Source organism: Calypte anna, chromosome Z (genome assembly GCF_003957555.1).
Source record: "Calypte anna isolate BGI_N300 chromosome Z, bCalAnn1_v1.p, whole genome shotgun sequence".
In the NCBI taxonomy this organism is placed as follows: Eukaryota; Metazoa; Chordata; class Aves; order Apodiformes; family Trochilidae; genus Calypte; species Calypte anna.
Genome location: NC_044274.1, coordinates 64,857,003 through 64,874,206, shown reverse-complemented (window position 1 = coordinate 64,874,206; position 17,204 = coordinate 64,857,003). Strand labels below are relative to the sequence as shown.

Genomic DNA, 17,204 nt, shown 5'->3' with positions numbered 1-17,204 from the left:
TCTTCAACATCCAAAATCTAATTTATATCACTCTTTCAGAATGAGGCAGTCTAACTGGGGCAACAAGCAGTGAAACAAAGAAAAGAAGAATGTAATAAATATTTTATTACATTAATCATAATAAGCAGCACTTTAAGTTTTGGCCAAACCATATTCTTAAATCAAGCTGAAAATGTGAGCAGTTTCAGACTGAAGAGCACGAGGCCCACATGACTGTAATTAACATAATAAATCATGCTGTAGAGCTCTCCACACAGGCTGACAGCATCTAGCTGATATATTGCTTATTAGAGGCTGCAGACATTTCTGCCTCCATTTTATTAAAGTGCCATTGGTAGTGAATCAAATGGTACCCTTTTCTATTCTGTCTGAACTACGTACTGCAGGTGTGACAGGAAACGTGTGCTGGGAGCCTGTGCCACTGACTTCTGGTGACACAGGCCACAGCATGCACACCTCCACATCCATCCTTAATTTAGGATGGTACTTAAATCGCCTTGTTACAAAGGGCACAAAAGATAAGAACAGAGAGCTCACAATTTACAAAAACCTTGCCTAGTCAGTTTCAGTGCACACTTTCAACACATGCATTGCTTTTGTCTTCACTGAGTTAGCAAGCAAAATTGGAGGACCAGCTCTTTACACAGTTCTACAGGGAGAACCAGCTGCAACACTGAAAGTGAAACAGCTCCTAAGTTGGATTTTTTAGCCCACTTTGAACCTCTGCTGAGAGTCCTCTCCTCCTCACATGCCAGAAAAAATGCTAACTTTGAACTTCATCTCAACCTTTGCAAATGCAGCCTTCGCCATGAGTGAAAGTTCAAAGATGTAAAAGTCTTAAAAGGCTGGGGGGGCTCCATATCTGGGCAGTGACATGAATACATCCCAATTTGGGGAGAGGTACACACCTCAGGCTTAGCTGTACTGATGGGCAGCTGCTTACACAGCCTGGATGACCAAAAATCACACCCTTTGTTGCCGATGAGCCATGACATGTCCAGGCATTTGCCAGGACAAGGAGTCCCAAGAGGCTGGAGCAGCTGGAAATTCTCCACAGAGAGATGAAGAGAGAAAGAAATATAAATTCATCAGGAATTAGGCTGTTGTTTGTGGCACAACTCATTTATTTATGCCCTTGAATACACATTTAAACTTACTTTTTCATAGTTTTACTAGATATATAGACACATTTTGCATCTCTACTTCAGTAAAATCTCTTCAAATAAATTGAGGCATTTCAAAATTTTTTCTAGCTATGTGCACACAGAGAAAGCATATGCACCTCTGTGCTGCTCAGAATTAGTATTATTACTATTTCTCTCCTGTAATTATGTTGTCAAAACTCTCTTATCAGGATTGGGCTGCTATTTCTGTAAAAATAATTTGTCCCCTGTATTCAATACAAACAATCAGTTCCCTGCTACTGTATGAGTTCATACCAAACCCAACACCAACTAATTTGTTTAAGAGGTGACATGGAGTGTAGTTTAATGGATATAATTACAGATTAATATATACATATAAACCAGGCTGTTTTATTATACACTAGCACAATAAACAGTCTTATGTATTTAACTGTACAAGTGAACAGTAAACAGGACAAGTCAAACTGTATGTTGTCTGAGGGCTAGCTGAAATCAGGGAAGAAGAAACAATGACAATTCCTTATACAGACAGAAAAAAATGGCAATCTGCAAGCAAAAAGCAAAGCATATATGAGTACAGAAGTGTGAATGCTGTGCTGTCATGCCAAGAACAGTTTTTCTGTCTGACAATTTGTTTTCTTGGATGCACAGACAGTAAGAGAGAGCAAGTCCCAAATAACAGGCAGTACTCAGTTTCCCAAGAGTCAGTGACAGAAAAAAGCTCCAGAAACTGGCAGATTCACATGACTGAAGGACAGAGATCACCACAGACAGAAGAATGCTCTAAGTTGTGGACAACATTTATTCCCATACAAAACCATCCATGATCCTGCAATCCTTGGTCAGCCACAGCAGTAAAGCAGAGATCAGGCAGATGCTCAGTTCAGGGAGAGGAGAGTATAAAGAGAAAATTGAAGGAAACTATTCAAAGATGTGGGGATTGGTGAAGATGTTATGAGAATGGCAACTCTGTGAAGACCTTGAAGCAAAAGCAATGATCCTTTGATCCCTAACAAGTCGTGGGAGAGGAGCTGAGCTATGCTTGATGAAGAGAGCAGACATGCTTTGTGCTGATAAGAACAATGATTTTATCTGCACATAAAAAGTTGGAAATTTCCAAGAAAGCTGTGGAAGAATACAAGAGAACATTTGGGAGAGGGGTTCAGGGGACCTGGGGGGGAGGCTCAGCTGTAAAATTCAGCTAGCGAGTTAAAAGACTTTGATTCAGATTGTGTCAGTGAATTTGGGTCTGTGCCTTAATACACCATAGAAAGATGAGAGATAAACATCTTCATCTTCCACAGGCTTAATCTCTGGTTACAGGTATGTCCTGCTTGAAATCATGCAGTAATACAGCACATTCAGCATCTGTGGTGTGACCTGGGTCAGCACAGCTCAGGAGCAATTCTTTCCTCATCTGAACAAAACAGAAGGCTAGTTTTTTTTCCTTTTTCCTTGTTTGAGGGGGTTTTTTAGGGTGATTTCTTTTTTTCTATGGAAAAAACAGCAAGCAGGTGATTAAATATTATTAATCTGTTGCTGTATGCTTTCATCATGAAGATGTAGTTAATGAAAAGCAACAGCAGACCACAATGTCACTGCCAGTCTAAAGTCATCCTGAGTTTAACCAACAGGTCACCACATACACTATTACTCCCACTGGGCGTGTACTTCAATTACAGATAATGAAAGTGACAGGTATATGTTAGAAGTAAAGTGCACTTAATGCTTGATGTATAATTGAGCATGTTAAGCCAAAGCTTCCACAACACTCAGAGAGGTCCTCAGCACCACAGAAGAAGCACAGAGGAAGTGCTGTGCTGGCTGCAGTACCTGGGAACTGCCACCTCTGAGACAACTGTGATCAGCCACATCCTGACATCTTTGCAGGCAGCATTGCTTGGCCCCAGATAAATGCAGACTCCTTTGGGAAATGAAAATACAGCTCTGCCTACAGAAGCCACCAGCCACATTCAAACCATTCAGAATAACCCATGTCAAAAATAGCTGTTGTGTGACCAGTTTGTGGAGGGCCTCAGCAAGAACACTTCATCAGGGAAAGATGTCTCAGTTTCTCTCTTGTGGTGTTGTGATTTAATAGCCTGATGCAACATTTCCTGTAACCAGGATGGGCATATTCTTCATTTAAATATACTTGATCAAAGAAAGATTGATTTCTGCATGTTTCAGTGCTTCCAGGTTCTAAATGTTATGGTAAACACTGCTCTGTGCTGTGTCAGCCATGGTAAAGCATTTACGATCATGCTTCTGTCTTTCTTTCTGGAAAAATTTGAACCAGAATTCCTGTATTCAATCACGTTCTAGTTTCACTGCAAACAAACAAAAAAAAAATCCCACAGTAGAACGAGACTCACTAAGAAGGAAATATTTGAGGTATGAGAAAAAGGGAGAAATGAGAAGCTACAATGTTTTGGCTTCACAGAACACCTTACAAAAGAAAGTCATGCTCCAAGCATGGTAATAGGTGAAAACAGTTTTTTCTAGAGTTTACTGCTCCTGTTAGAAGCTTAGACCTCCAATACATTGTCAATAGTTGTTCTGTAGATACATTTACTGAAGTTTCAGCCACATCCAGAGTGGACAGCACCAAGTCCTGTATCCTCTCTCCATTCCAGTACTCCATTCAAAATGCAAAAGGAAAGTTCCTCTCTGAGGCCTTTCCAGGGTCAGTGTCTCTCTTGGCTGCTCTGCTGCATCTCCTCTGCAGATCCCAATCAGATTTTGCCTTGCCTGTTTTCTTAATGAGAGACTCACAAATCAAAGGATGAAAGTAACTTCAAAATTAAACAGAGCAATCCCAAAGATAACCCAAATAGATATCTGATCAAGAATACCATGTTAAATAGTATTCTATTTCCGGAAAATAAAGTGATGTTTAGAACAGACTTGCCCAGTTTCCTTTGATGTTTCCATATGTTGTCAGGACAGCTGGAATCAGCAGAAGCCTTATTTTCTTCCAGTATTACAAAACACAGCACTTTGCACAGAACAGTTGACTGTTTAAGATGTCTCTACTGAAAGGGAGAGTATAGCACCAAAATCATGTTGGTCTTGCAAAAATGTGTGTTTTCCGCTTCTCACTTGTGCCTATTTTTTGCTTTCCTGCCTTTCATGTTGGGTTAACATAAGAGAGGGGGTACACTTCTATATCTAAAATGAGCAGAACCATTAATTGAAGCTGGCAGTTTCTGCTCCAGTATGACACACCAACTTAGTTAATACTGTTTGTGCTATGGTACTTAGAACTAAAAATATGTATCATAATGCAGTGTCAATAATTCCCAGTGATGCAATTCCTCTAATCAGAACCACTGAGAACAGTCCTGGCTGTCTGGCAGCTGAACTTGGCATGCTTTGCAGACTTAAATCTTAGAAACTGCTGGGGTGTGGCTGCAACAGATCTGCACGGAATAGACTCCTTCCTACCTATAGGCAAGCAGCTTCCACAGATTCAATGGCAACTACATTCCTCAATAAGCCTATGCAGCTTTTATTACAGCTAACCAACCCAAAGCCCACCCCCTAATACAATCCACACCAACCTACTTTCACTGTGAATTAACAGTTTCCTCAAAAATGTACATATACAAATCCAGTAATGGTGCTGCCAGGAGCTCTCTCTGCCTGGTGCAGCTGGTTCCACTCAAGAGGACGTCAACAGTGAACACAGAACATGATCCTTGACATCAAGAGAAACCCCAGCCTCACCTTTTGTGTGCCCACCTGCTTTGATATATACTTAGTATTTAAGAAAGCAAGAAGATCATCCTTTTAGTGACAAGATTACTGCTGGTCTTCAAGGCTGCAAAGAGCCTTCTGTGTCTGCAATGAATTTCCACTGAAGAAAATACACATGATATCCTGTAATGGTGTTAAGTACATTTCTTAAGCAGATTGAAAATCTGAAGATGTTTTAAGACTTGATGAGTCTTCATTTCAGTGTTCTCCTGCAGTAACTTGATAAATGCTTCCTACAGGAACAGCTTCATAAAACATACTTGTATTAGAATTATTAGTACTATGAGATGATTTTTAAAAAATGGTTGCTATGCTGTGTATCCAGGTGACAAAGGCAAATATATTATGACTCTGCCATGTCAGAATTTGTTTTTTTTATGATATTGTCCTGATCCCTTACGATATTGTAAAGGTAAGTAATACCATCCTCATTAGCAGAATTTCGTGAGTAAAGCCTCCAAAATGTTATCTTATAATTTAACAACATTTGGACATAGATAATTAAGGATGGGAGTGTGGTGGTAAAATCCATGCTGCAAGATCAGAAGGCAGTGGCAATGCAGGAGGTGATAAATCAATTCACTATCTTCTTTTTGATTATGATTAAACCTATGATCTGATTTTGTACTTCTAAATATTCTAAATAAGCAAGGCAACTTTAAAAAAAAAAAAAAAAGAGTATAACGTTTTTTTCTAATTCTGTATCTCAGCACTTAAGAGCATGAATTTATCTCAATTATGAGACCTAAAGGGTCACCAGTGGACTCTGAACTCTTCAGTCCAACTGAAGAAGGGACAGTCTCATCCCTACAAATGTTTAATTGTTCACTTGATGACATCCAGCAATGTATGTCCCTGAAGGCAGGTCTCAGCAGTCACTTCAGCCAAAAGCCATCAATCTTTCTATGTAAATTACAAAGACTGAGACAGATCAGTGATTATTTGAGTGTTCCTGGAAGAGCATTAATCTTTGACGTGATTATTTGCCTTGTGTTACATTCATTATTGGCACAGTTCCACTGTACTTGGAAGAATTACAGCAGAGATTAATTTGGCCTTTCTCTATGTATGGCTGATGCTTTATATACCTCTTAAATAAACATTAATTCTTACTTGCATTTCTTTGGCATGTGTGTGCTGACACATTTCTTTCCTTGCAGTGTAAACAATGATTTACGAGTTTAAATTAAACCTAGTCAAAGCTGCCAGTTCGTAAGGTGTGGGGGACTTCTCCCTTCTAAGTGTTGTAACACTGACAGTCATCTAACGGCCTCTAATCCACGAGTTTTATGATCACACCAGGATCTCAGCCCCCACTTAATTTAAACTAAACTAAAACAAAATTGCAGAGGGGGGAAAAGGGAGACGACCTAGTTGTTTTAATTACAGAAAAGCACTTACAGATATTCCACCTAAAAGCACTACACCAACATGAAATGACCCTCAGATGCACTGCATTTTATAAAGGTTCAGATGGAGATGTTATATGAAAACATAAAAAGGACAGGGATGTTCACCCTGAGAACAGAGCATGTCCATGTAAAACATTACCCAGCAGCTTGGTGAGTTCAGCAATGATAAGCATGATGGATAAGTATGATGGCCTTGTGAGGGTAAGCACAGAATATGTGCCACATTTCTGACAGAAGCAACAACCCTAGTCATTTAATTTCCAGGATTTTTTATTTTGCATTTCCACTCATTACTCTCTGCATTCTCTGCAGACTTTATATGCATGGATTTGACATCTTTTTAGTGTATCATTGTGGAACATTTTCCTCCTGCATTTATAGTGTTGGACTAGTGCTGGACCCAAGATATTCAAAGCACAACTTAACCATCAGTCTTCAGGTGGAAAGTATTCTTCACAAGAACTTCAGCAATTCTACTCACAAAGTAAGTCCCACCTGTCTGAGGATCAACACTTGGCTTCCCATTCACATAATTTTTTTTCACTCACCTTCCACCTTCACTCATGTAGCCTACCTTGTCCTTGATGGTTCTTGGACATAAAAAACAGGTAGGATTATTAGCAAAATGAAAAGACAGAAGAAGCTGCTTGGGAAGCAGAAATTGCAGAAATACCCTGCTCCCCACAACTGCAAAAATCTGTCTCCTATCACATGTAGGTATTTTCATTTTTTCCACATGAATAAAGGACTAAATAATAGCTACATATATTCTTGAAAGCTCTGTTAATAGCGTGGTAAATACCAATATGAAAATCCACAGATGAATGTCCACTTACTAGGGCTGAAGTTGAACAAAAATAATTCAGTATTTTCCACAATGCTAAAATGGAAACCTAAACCCAGCAGAAATAGGTGCCTAACCTCAATCAGTCTTCACTGGGATGCTGCTTCACTTTCAAGACACAAAAACAGCTTCATAAAGTCCCTACATACATGTTCATAGAGTGGCTAAGGTTGGAAGGGACCTTAAAGATCATCCAGTTCCAACCCCTCTGCATGGGCAGGGACACCTCCCACCAGCCCACATTGCTCAAGGTCCCGTCCAGCCTGGCCTTGAACAGTTCCAGGGAGGGTGCAGCCACAACTTCCTTGGGCAACCTGTGCCAGTGTCTCACCACCCTCAAATTAAAGAATTTCTTCCTATTGTCTAACGTAAATCTCCCCTCTTCAAGTTTTAAACCATTTCCTCTTGTCACCTCACTACACACCCGTCTAAAAAGCACTTTCAGTACAGGTAGTCAAGGTTTAATTGAAGAGAGTAAAATAGGAAAAGAAGAAAAGTTTTAGAAACAATTCAAAAAGTATAATGTGGCTTCAAATGGCCTAAGCTAACATATATCAACAATACTTTTTATTTCATGGAGAATCTCACTCAAAATGTCATTGCCTCTGCAAGTGCCATGCATGGAAACTATCAGTTGTGTCAGATAAGAATACAAGGATACGTGACTTTAGGTAAATCTAAGAAGAATATCTCCTGCTCATAGGATTACACCCTTTAGACATAATTTATTACTTAAGGTCTGCCTCCTGCAGAGATCTCATAATCATATGACCAGTTCAAATGGGGACAGGAGCAGAGATTCACAAACTATTTTAAAATCAAGCAACAGTTTGCAACAGACAAGGCAGAATTTAGATTCCCTGATTGTCAATCATCCACTGAAACTATAAACTAATAAAACCTCTGCTCCTCTTTGTGTAATTCTTTCCTGCCTTTTTTTTTCTTTTTCCACAGAAGAATTATACACATTCTTGTTCTGATCAGTTAAGGAAAGGAATATTTTTACCTATGATAGATAAACATGCTTTTGTACTTAATATCGCTCAAATTATACATATCATGTACCACTTCTAGTACATCACTTTTTGTGAACAGAAAAATCTAACAAAATCTGTGTACATGAGCCACCACACTCTCATCTTTCATCAGACCTCCATATTTTATCTGAAAACATTTGCTGTGCAGAATTACACATCTGTAATAAATTCACTTGCCAATACTGCTCACCTCTCTGCAACTTTACATTTTATTAATGCCAGCACTTCTTTCCTAAAGGAGCAGGCTTCATGGAAATCGGTGACTTTACTGTCATGTATATCAAGCTTTGGTCACATGCCAATCATTCTACCCTAATTAAAATACAGTTACCTCTGAGCACAGTAACAGCATATCACAATGCCATACCAGGCTGGGTAGAAAAGGTGCCTAGTTCTTTTGAGAACAAGAAATTTGAGTATTGTGAACTTAAATGTTTGATCTGGAATTCAGACGGTATACTGAGATGGCATTGCTGTCTGTATAAGAAGTGCTGGGAGGTTCTTACATCCAATTTATGCAGTGGGTGTAAATCTGGATAAAATCCCACTTTGTTCTCATACTAAGACATGAGACATGGACCAGCTCTGCTCTGGAAATTATAAACGCCCAAATGTGGCACTATGTCCATTCTTGTTATGTTTAACCCTAAGCAGTAACATTTGCTGACCATGTTCAGCTTCTGAGGACCTGGCAACAGCAGTATGAAAGGATTTGGTTTTTTAATTCATCTGTTGAAAATAAAGCACTCTTCCAAATTATACCCATTTATGCACATTCTGCCTAGTTTTGTATTTCATTGTCTCAGACTGCACAATTGAGACTGAGCACATTGCAAAGGCAGGCTGGTTGTAACCAGCTGAAGCATATACAGCAGTGACACACTATAAACTGAGGAATGCAGAATAAGTAGGTCTACCATGTTCTAGCTAGTTCATGAACTAGCCAGTTCTAAACTAGATGGAATTTTGTAAGGGAATTTCATGAGGGATGTTACATGATGAGACTGCTGCAAAGTAATGTGTCAAAGATGCAGCCACACAGAAATCAGTCCCAAAGACATTGCTTTGCTGTAACAAAGACAATTAATGATAATTTCTAATGCTTCATGAGGTTTTACTTTGCAGAACTGGGTATCTAACTTTGCCCACTGTTTTATCTGGCAACAAGATGAGCAGACTCTTGCCAACTGATAGATTTACTGGCATTCAATCAGGTCTCATGGTGTCCAAGTTGAATTATCATCCAGGCTGTTAAAGTCACTGTTTTTAGCACTTTAAGTAGCTGCCATAGAGACTGTATATAGGCTTGCTTTCCCCCCCCCCCTCCCCCCCTCTGCTGTTTGGCTCTGCTCTGGAAAATGTGCTCTTACCCTTGCCTTTTCCTGGGATGGCAGTACCCACCAGCTGAAGAATCAAAGCCAACACTGACTTAGGTCCTGAGGCAGCTGGTGAATCTGCTCAAGATTTTCTCTCCTCCAGAAGACTTACAGCCAAAACTGAATCATTCTGCACAGGGGATAATCATTCAGCAGAAGCACGCTGCTTTAGCAGCCTCTTCATCCAATTATGTTGATCTGTTCTCAGAGCTATGACAGCAGTGAGAGATTAAAAAAACCAAAAAGGATATGGTAGATGGGTACTTCCACTGAGAATAAGGAAAAAAATTATTTTCTTTTAAATTCAAGGTTCAAGTGTTACCAGTTTCACGCTTAAGATTGTGGTTGTCCTCATCTCTGCAAGCTGCTCTGATACACAGGTCAGGAGAACAGTTTCATGAAGATTTACAGAAGCACAAGACTCTCTCTACTTACTCTGCTTGTGCCCTTCTGTCCCTCTACACGTGAAGCATCACTGTTCTGACAGGCAACACCCAACCCTCACCCCCAGGCTGCACACACTGAGACCACTTCTGGACCACCAAAAATGCACATGGTCAGGTCTCACAACCTCCCCACCCCTTGCATGCTGCAACACATTGTCACACACTCCCCCATGACACAACTGCACCCAAAAGGGACCCATAAACCCTGCCTTTCCCCATGGCCGTGGGGGTGCTACCTACCCTTTGCTCAGTTCAGGTTTTCCAAATCCCTTTCCAAGCAGGGGGCTTCTCTACCCACTGAACTATGAGCTGACAGGCCTGGGGCACCCTCATGCCAAGCAGCACCTCCTCCCTGCCTGCCCCCGTGCCAAGCCAAGCCTGGAGCCACCCCAAAATGATTCTCAGCATCCTACCTGGCATCAGCTGCACTGCGGCCTCAGGGGTGGTGGTGGGGACTGCGGGGGGCTGCTGCTGGCTGGAGCTGACCTCAGGCTCGGCACTCACCGAGGGCGAGCCGGCTGCCTCCCCTCCCGGGGCCGGCGGAGGGGCGGCCGGGAGGGTCTCCTCAGCGGCTGGCGGCTCCTCCTGCCCGGGGAGCTGCAGGGCGGAGAGGGGGATACTGATGGGTTTCCCCGCGGCAGCGTTGGAGCTGGTGGCGGGCACCTGCAGGGCAGCCGCAGGGCCACCGGCTGCTCCCCGTGCCGGGGACGCCAGGGGGCCGCGGGGCGGTCTCTGTGTGGGCAGCCGGGGCGGGCCGGGGGGCGAGGTGGAGCGGTGCTGCGGGTCGGGTTCGGGGCCTGGCGCTGGCTGGGGCAGTGCCTTGGTAGGGCCCAGGCAGGAGGGTCCGGGCTGGGTTTGCAGCTTGGGCTTGGACATCTGCGTCAGGGCGAGCGCTGGCCCGTCAGTGCCAGCCGTCAGCTCGGCGTTGGCCACTATGTAGTAGTCCTCAGGGAGCTCCTGCTTTATCTTCTTGAGGAGCACCTCCCCGCCACCCTCATCGGCAGGCTGGGCCTGGGCAGCAGCGGGCAGGCTGGCAGGCGGCCGCTTGCGGGGGCCGGCGGGGGCCCGGTGCGTGTGCGGCTCGAAATCGCTGTCCTCGTCGGTGACGGAGGATTCACAGACCATGTCAAAGAGGGTGGCCTCATCCTCGTACTCCTCCACGGGCTCGCCGAGCTCCGAAGGCTCGCTGCAGCAGGAGAAGTCGCAGGAGTCACGGGTACGGGTGCAGTCCAGCTTCGTCTTGCCCGGCCGTCCAGGGTAGCGCTCCAGGGGGCTGGCCTGCACCTCCGAGGGCACCCCCAGCATGCTGGGGCTGTCCGAGTTGAAGCTGCGGCTGTCCTGGAAGCAGACCCGCTCCTGAGAGCCGGCTCGGCAAGTGGCAGCCAGGGGCCAGTGGTAGGCATGGCCAGCGCTGCAGCCCCACATGGCCGTCAGGTTTCCATGAGCCCCCTCGGAGAGCAGATGCTTGAGGTTCGGGATGAGGCTGCAAATGGTCCCGTGGCTGTGGGCCCAGCTGACCAGTTTGGAGAGGTTTTCGGAGGAGGTGTGAAGGCAGTCCTCCATGGTCAGGATGAAGAGCTCCTCGCCGCTGGGACGTCGGCTGAAGACACTGTTCAGATCACAGGCTCCTGACACCCGTGGTCACCCGTTGCCACGCTCATGCTTGCTGCTCGCCTGCAAACAGAGAGCAAAACCCCGCTCTTCAGCACTCCCAAGGCAGGTCCACGTTTGCAGAGGCAACGAAACATTCATAAGCTCAGCTAAGCCCATTTCCCTCTCATCACATGCGCTCCAAAGCACATTTCTCAGCGCCACACCTGCTTTTAAACAGCCTTGTTCCCTACTCTGCCTCCAAAATATCTGCCTTCAAAACCAAGGAAGAATATCACTGCAGTGCACAAAGTAATATAAAACAGCTTTTCCAACGAATCAGCTCAACTTCAGTGGCAAAGTTGAAGGGTAAATGGGTGGTAACAGGCAAATGCAGCCCAAAAGATGGTGACTGGGTCTCCGTACTTTGGAAATTAACTAACATCTTAAAATAACCAATTTATCTTGAACACCAGGGCAGCAATCAGACTCCAACTCAGACACTCCCCTTGCACCTGATGAAACATTATGACATTTTATATAATTTATGCACATTTTTCCAATGTATCAAAGACCTCCTTTTCAGCTGCATTTGTGACACCAAAATGAAGGCCAGAAACTTTAGTTTTCCGTAAGGGTAAAAAATAAACAAGTTCCTACTTTGCTATGCTATACTGGCAGTCATCAGTTATCCAAAGGCTTGAGAGAAGCTTAAAGGACCTGCAAGGTTTAAGTCATAACCTTACTTAAGACGCGAGAATTAACCTTTTGCTTTTTACCATATTGTCTATTTTTCCAGATTTAAATCATGATTCTGTTCATGACAAACGCTTGCCATTTTTACCAAAACTCTTTAGAAATCTGCATCAGAAGACAAATGACCTCTGAGGCCAAAACCAAGAATCCTACAACACAGGCCAAACATAAAAATTAAAAAACTGTAATTTGTTAATCTTTTTCTAGCAGGAACTGATTCCTGCCCAGGTGGTACAGACACCTTCCAAGCAATGTCTCATCACACACAAGACTGCAAGCACCAGAACATTCTATGAAACATTGCAATTGTTTCTCTAATCTGAATTTCTTTTATCATAAAAAAGACAATGGAACATGATGCAAGAAGTGCTTAATTCACTACATGAGAAGAAAGGAAGGGAAAAAAACCTGTAAAGAATCGGCATTCTTTCAGTAAACAAAGAAGAGCAAGGAATTGAAATATAACTTTATTAAAAATACAGATATTGTTTATGAAAACTTGCTGGACTACTTGCTGGGTTACAACTTGTAGCTTTCTTTCCCCTGAGAGGTTTACTAAGATACCTGGTATCAAAATTCAACAATCTGAGTACTAAGGTCCTGATGGTATACAAGCAGGACTGGCACAGATTTGGTGTCTGCTTAATGACCATGAAGGCACTGCTGGGGCTGGGGGACAGACAGCTGGTACAGCCGCAGGCATCAGGCACTGGGCTGACAGACCCAGGCTGAGCTCAAATGGGGCTCTTGGGCCACCAGGGCCTGACAAAAAATTTAAGGTACAGTGGAAATGCTCAGTTTACATACGTCTGTGGGCCAGTCATGTCTGCTATGTATCATCTGCTTAAATCACCATCTGTAGGAGACTGTTCACAGGAACATTTGCTATTACTACTTATTTTTTAACTTTTATTTTGCTTATAATGTTCTGTATTCCACACACTTCTAGATTTAAGCTGCAGTCAATGTTCATTTTCCTATCATCCAGTCATTTTAATATTTAACTACTGCAATAAAAATATCTTTTTGTGGGGTTTTTTGGTGGTTTTTTGTTTGTTTGTTTATTTGTTTTTTTATTTCTGATTTTCACAAAGACCCCACTACTGGGACACTGGACCCCTCAGAAGTCTGCTTCTGAGGTGAGACATCATTAGTCTATACTGTAAGGATTCTCAAGGACCACAGCTAAAATAAATCAGTCAAGTGTGAAGCTCTGTTGGACTTTAACACATCCAGGTAACTCACACTCCAGAAGTGTGTAAGAAAGCACAGACAGGTCAGAGAGGGACCCAACACACAGCCCTCATTTTAGGTCCTCACTGTTACAAAACTGAGCAGCCTGTCTTTACACTACTACTTCACTTTTAAAAATGAAGTTTATTTGAGTTACTGGAGAAAATCATTAATAAAAGAAGCTCAGACAACTCCAAATTTCATGGTTGCTGGGCAGAGGCTGGGCTGAGAATGTTTTGAGGTTACTGATCAGTTAAATAAATATTCGTATTTGTCAAGCAATATCCATGTTTCCTATCTTGCCCGGTGTTAACTGCCAGAAGTCACCTTTTCAAACAGGGGATCACATCTCAAAAAACAATTTCTACCTGGTATATGCATATTTTAAATTACTAAGCACCCATGTGGAACTTTTTCTCATTAAAGCAATCAAGAGATACTGAAGAAACTCCAACACTGCCACAGGAAAGCAAAGTCTGAGTATCTCTTGCTGTACACACCTGATAACAGAGCATTCACCTTTGGTGATTTTGTCAGGCAACCAAAAGTAACTGGGAACTCCTCTAAGTTGCACAGGCTGGTGTGGAAACTCTCCCTGAGCTCCTCCCTCCTGGTCTTTCTGAACATGACCTACAAGACTTGGAGCTCTTGTTGTTGCCATCTCACTTAATATTTTCACATCTCCTGTGAGACTCTTCAAGTCTCCTGTCAGGTAGCTGCAGACAGCTGTGTTTGCTCTGTGCAGAAGGAGGTGAGGAGGCTGTTTCAATGGTTTTGCTGTCTGTATCCCTGGCTACCTGCTCCCATTCACCAGACAAAGGGTGACCTGTGCAAACAAAAACGGGACAAGTACTGCCTACAATTTCCTTCATGAGGCTCACCATTGGTTTTTTCCTCCCCAGCAAGGCACTGTGCCTCACCGGTGGGGTCAAGAATGGAGCTAGCATAGGAATTTCTAAATATTTTGCAAACTTACAGGTATTCTTCCAAAATCTTTGAAATTAAGATGACAAGGAGGGAAGTCCTGGATAGTGTGGAAGAAGTATAGGAAACAGAGTTAAAATGGCATAAGAGCCAAGCATGATTCTGCAGCAGGGCAAGCCAGGGTGGATGCACAGAGAAGAAATGCTACAATAAACTCCAGCTTCTATTATTGCCCACGGAAAACTCCAGCAGTGGTTCTGATTTCACAAAGCTCCTTGCATGATAAATGCAGTAGGTCTCACCCTGCCAGCATTTTAGACAATAAAGCTCCCCTTTGAAACATCTACAAGTTGTTATATTTGTTTGCTTGTTTGTTTGTTTGTTTGTTTTAAACCTTTTAGAGGTGAGCTATCAATCCTGACAGAAGTCAAATCCCCCTGGGCATCCACATTTCTACTGCCTGCTGTATCCAAAGATTTGGACATAAAATGTGACCCAACACAGAAGAAACACCACAAGATGGGAGGAGTATCACCATACTCACCCAAGGCAAAGAGGGCAATCTGGAAAGTGAACAGAATAAAGGATGGAGAGCTTTAGTTAGGGCTATATTCAGAAGCTACACTAGTGCATGTGAAAACATGGCACTGCTTAGTTACAGCAAAACCAGGGATATATCTTGGAAAGAGATAAAGCTCAGTTTGGCTGAAAAAACATTTTCCACACAGGGAAATGAGATCAGGTTAACTGCCTCTGTCTAGATTGTTTGTGCAGGGCTGAAAATGCAAATACATCAGTTATTCAGAAGCAATATGTCTGGTTTGCCAAGTGCAACAGAAGTTGACAATGGCACTTTGGCAGGGAGGGACTCATACTGTAAAAAGCACAGCAAATCCATCGTTATCTGCCTGATTTCCTGAAGAGGAACCTTGCCTGCTCAGCCAGACAGCATGCTGCTGGCTGACGGTCTGCTCTTGTTTGCTAAATCACATTTTAAAGATTATATGTCATTCATTCAGACCGGCAAGATTCAATAAGATGATTCATGGTTAATAACCCAGTCACATGGATACTCTGAAATCATACAGTAGCGGGCAAAACCAATATAGCTTCAGAGTGAATAATGCTGGTATTTTAACTGCATCACAGATGGAGAAGCCATAACCTTCCACAGCACACAGCATTTTTCTGCTGTTTGGTGCCCAGCAGTATCTAGTTCAGAGTAAAGCATGTAGAGGCGCTGGAAATTCACTGCAGCTATCTAAGATGCTACATTATGAATTCCATGTAATGGCTTGTTCAGCTTTCGCAACCTCATTTACAACATGACTCTGAAATGACTAATTTGTACATAATAGATGCTCTGCCAGAAAGCATTATTGTTACAAAACCATTCCTTGAGATTCCTTAATGCATTAAGTGGAACATCACTTTATTGGGGAACAGGGATATTTTACATATCCTGAACCAGGCTTTTGCAACTGGAGATCTACTTGGTGACCAAAGGGTAATAAAAAGTAGCAGTCTCTAAAGATCATTCCTCTTCCATGTTCTAGGATGGGACTTTGGCTTATCTACTTTCATGGAGGCAAAATTCTTCCTGATTTTACACACAGCAGTAGGAATAGGCCCTTTGTTTGAGTCAGAGAAGAAGCACCAACACGAGGTAAGTCCCAGCAGCAACAGCAGTTGGTAGCCGTGGCCATCTTGAACCCCTTCCTTCATCCCATGTGAAGGATGAACAAACACTGGTAGGAAGCACTGCCTCTCCTCCTTTCCCTCATTGTTCATGTGTGCATTGCAGTGGAGTTTTGGTTAGGATTTAGTGGGAGGTCCTCTGGGACAAATGGGGGAATCTGTAATGTGGCACTGCCAGAAAGGAAGAGGTGAGGATGCAGTGAAGAAGATGAATGCAAAAAAACCGTGATGAAGCAGAGCTGTGCGGCTGGAAGCATGTGTCCTTCAGCAGCATCTAATCAGAAACATGCATTTGGTGGACCTACAGGGAGTGTGACAGCTACATTTTGTTGTGATGAAGGCAAGAAACCTTGTTGGGAACCTGCCCTCTGACAGACTCACGGGCAATTAGCAACTGATTTCCTTCATGGAGCAGCATCATACAAGCTGACACAGACTACTTTCATGACACAAACAGATGTTTGAAAGTCTATGACCACTAATGATTATTAGCATTTCAGTAACGGATGTTGATTTTTGTTCAAGGGAACAATACAGCCATGGATATGTGAACCAACTCCTGCTTAACAGTATCAGCCCCAGGCTAGTACTACTGAGAGTTTTCTAAAGGCTCAGTATTCTCATGTAAGACTACAATGCAAAAATTACTTTTTTAAAAATAAGAACTATCTTTCTTCTCTCACAGCTGTATGAAAACTCTAAAACCTGAATCTTAAAACATTAAAGGACAGGAGGGAACAAGCCTGCCAGTACTCATTTACACAGCATGGATTTCAAAACAATGTTACTACAAATTAACTTTTCTTCTTCCCAGATTGAGCCTGCCTTGTTTTGCCTGCTACTGTAATTGGGGAATGCAAACCTCCCTGTCTGTGTCTGGATTAAGGAGCTTTTGGGTGGATTTTCTCCTCCCTGTCCCACCGTTAGGGTGGGGGGGGTGGGCAGGCCCAGTTACCAGCTGGGCCTAAATTGTGACAGGTGTAA

The 17,204-nt window shown here is 42.8% G+C and overlaps 1 protein-coding gene across 1 annotated transcript in view; it reads right to left on the bottom strand.

The window, feature by feature from the left end:
* KIAA1958 (KIAA1958 ortholog) overlaps positions 1-17,204 on the bottom strand; it is a 52,879-nt gene that overhangs the window by 10,211 nt on the left and 25,464 nt on the right. Inside the window, exon 2 of the mRNA XM_030467476.1 lies at positions 10,433-11,693. Within this exon, the coding sequence (XP_030323336.1) occupies positions 10,433-11,582 (1,150 nt within the window). The 5' untranslated portion in view covers positions 11,583-11,693. The remainder of the gene's footprint in view (positions 1-10,432; positions 11,694-17,204) is intronic.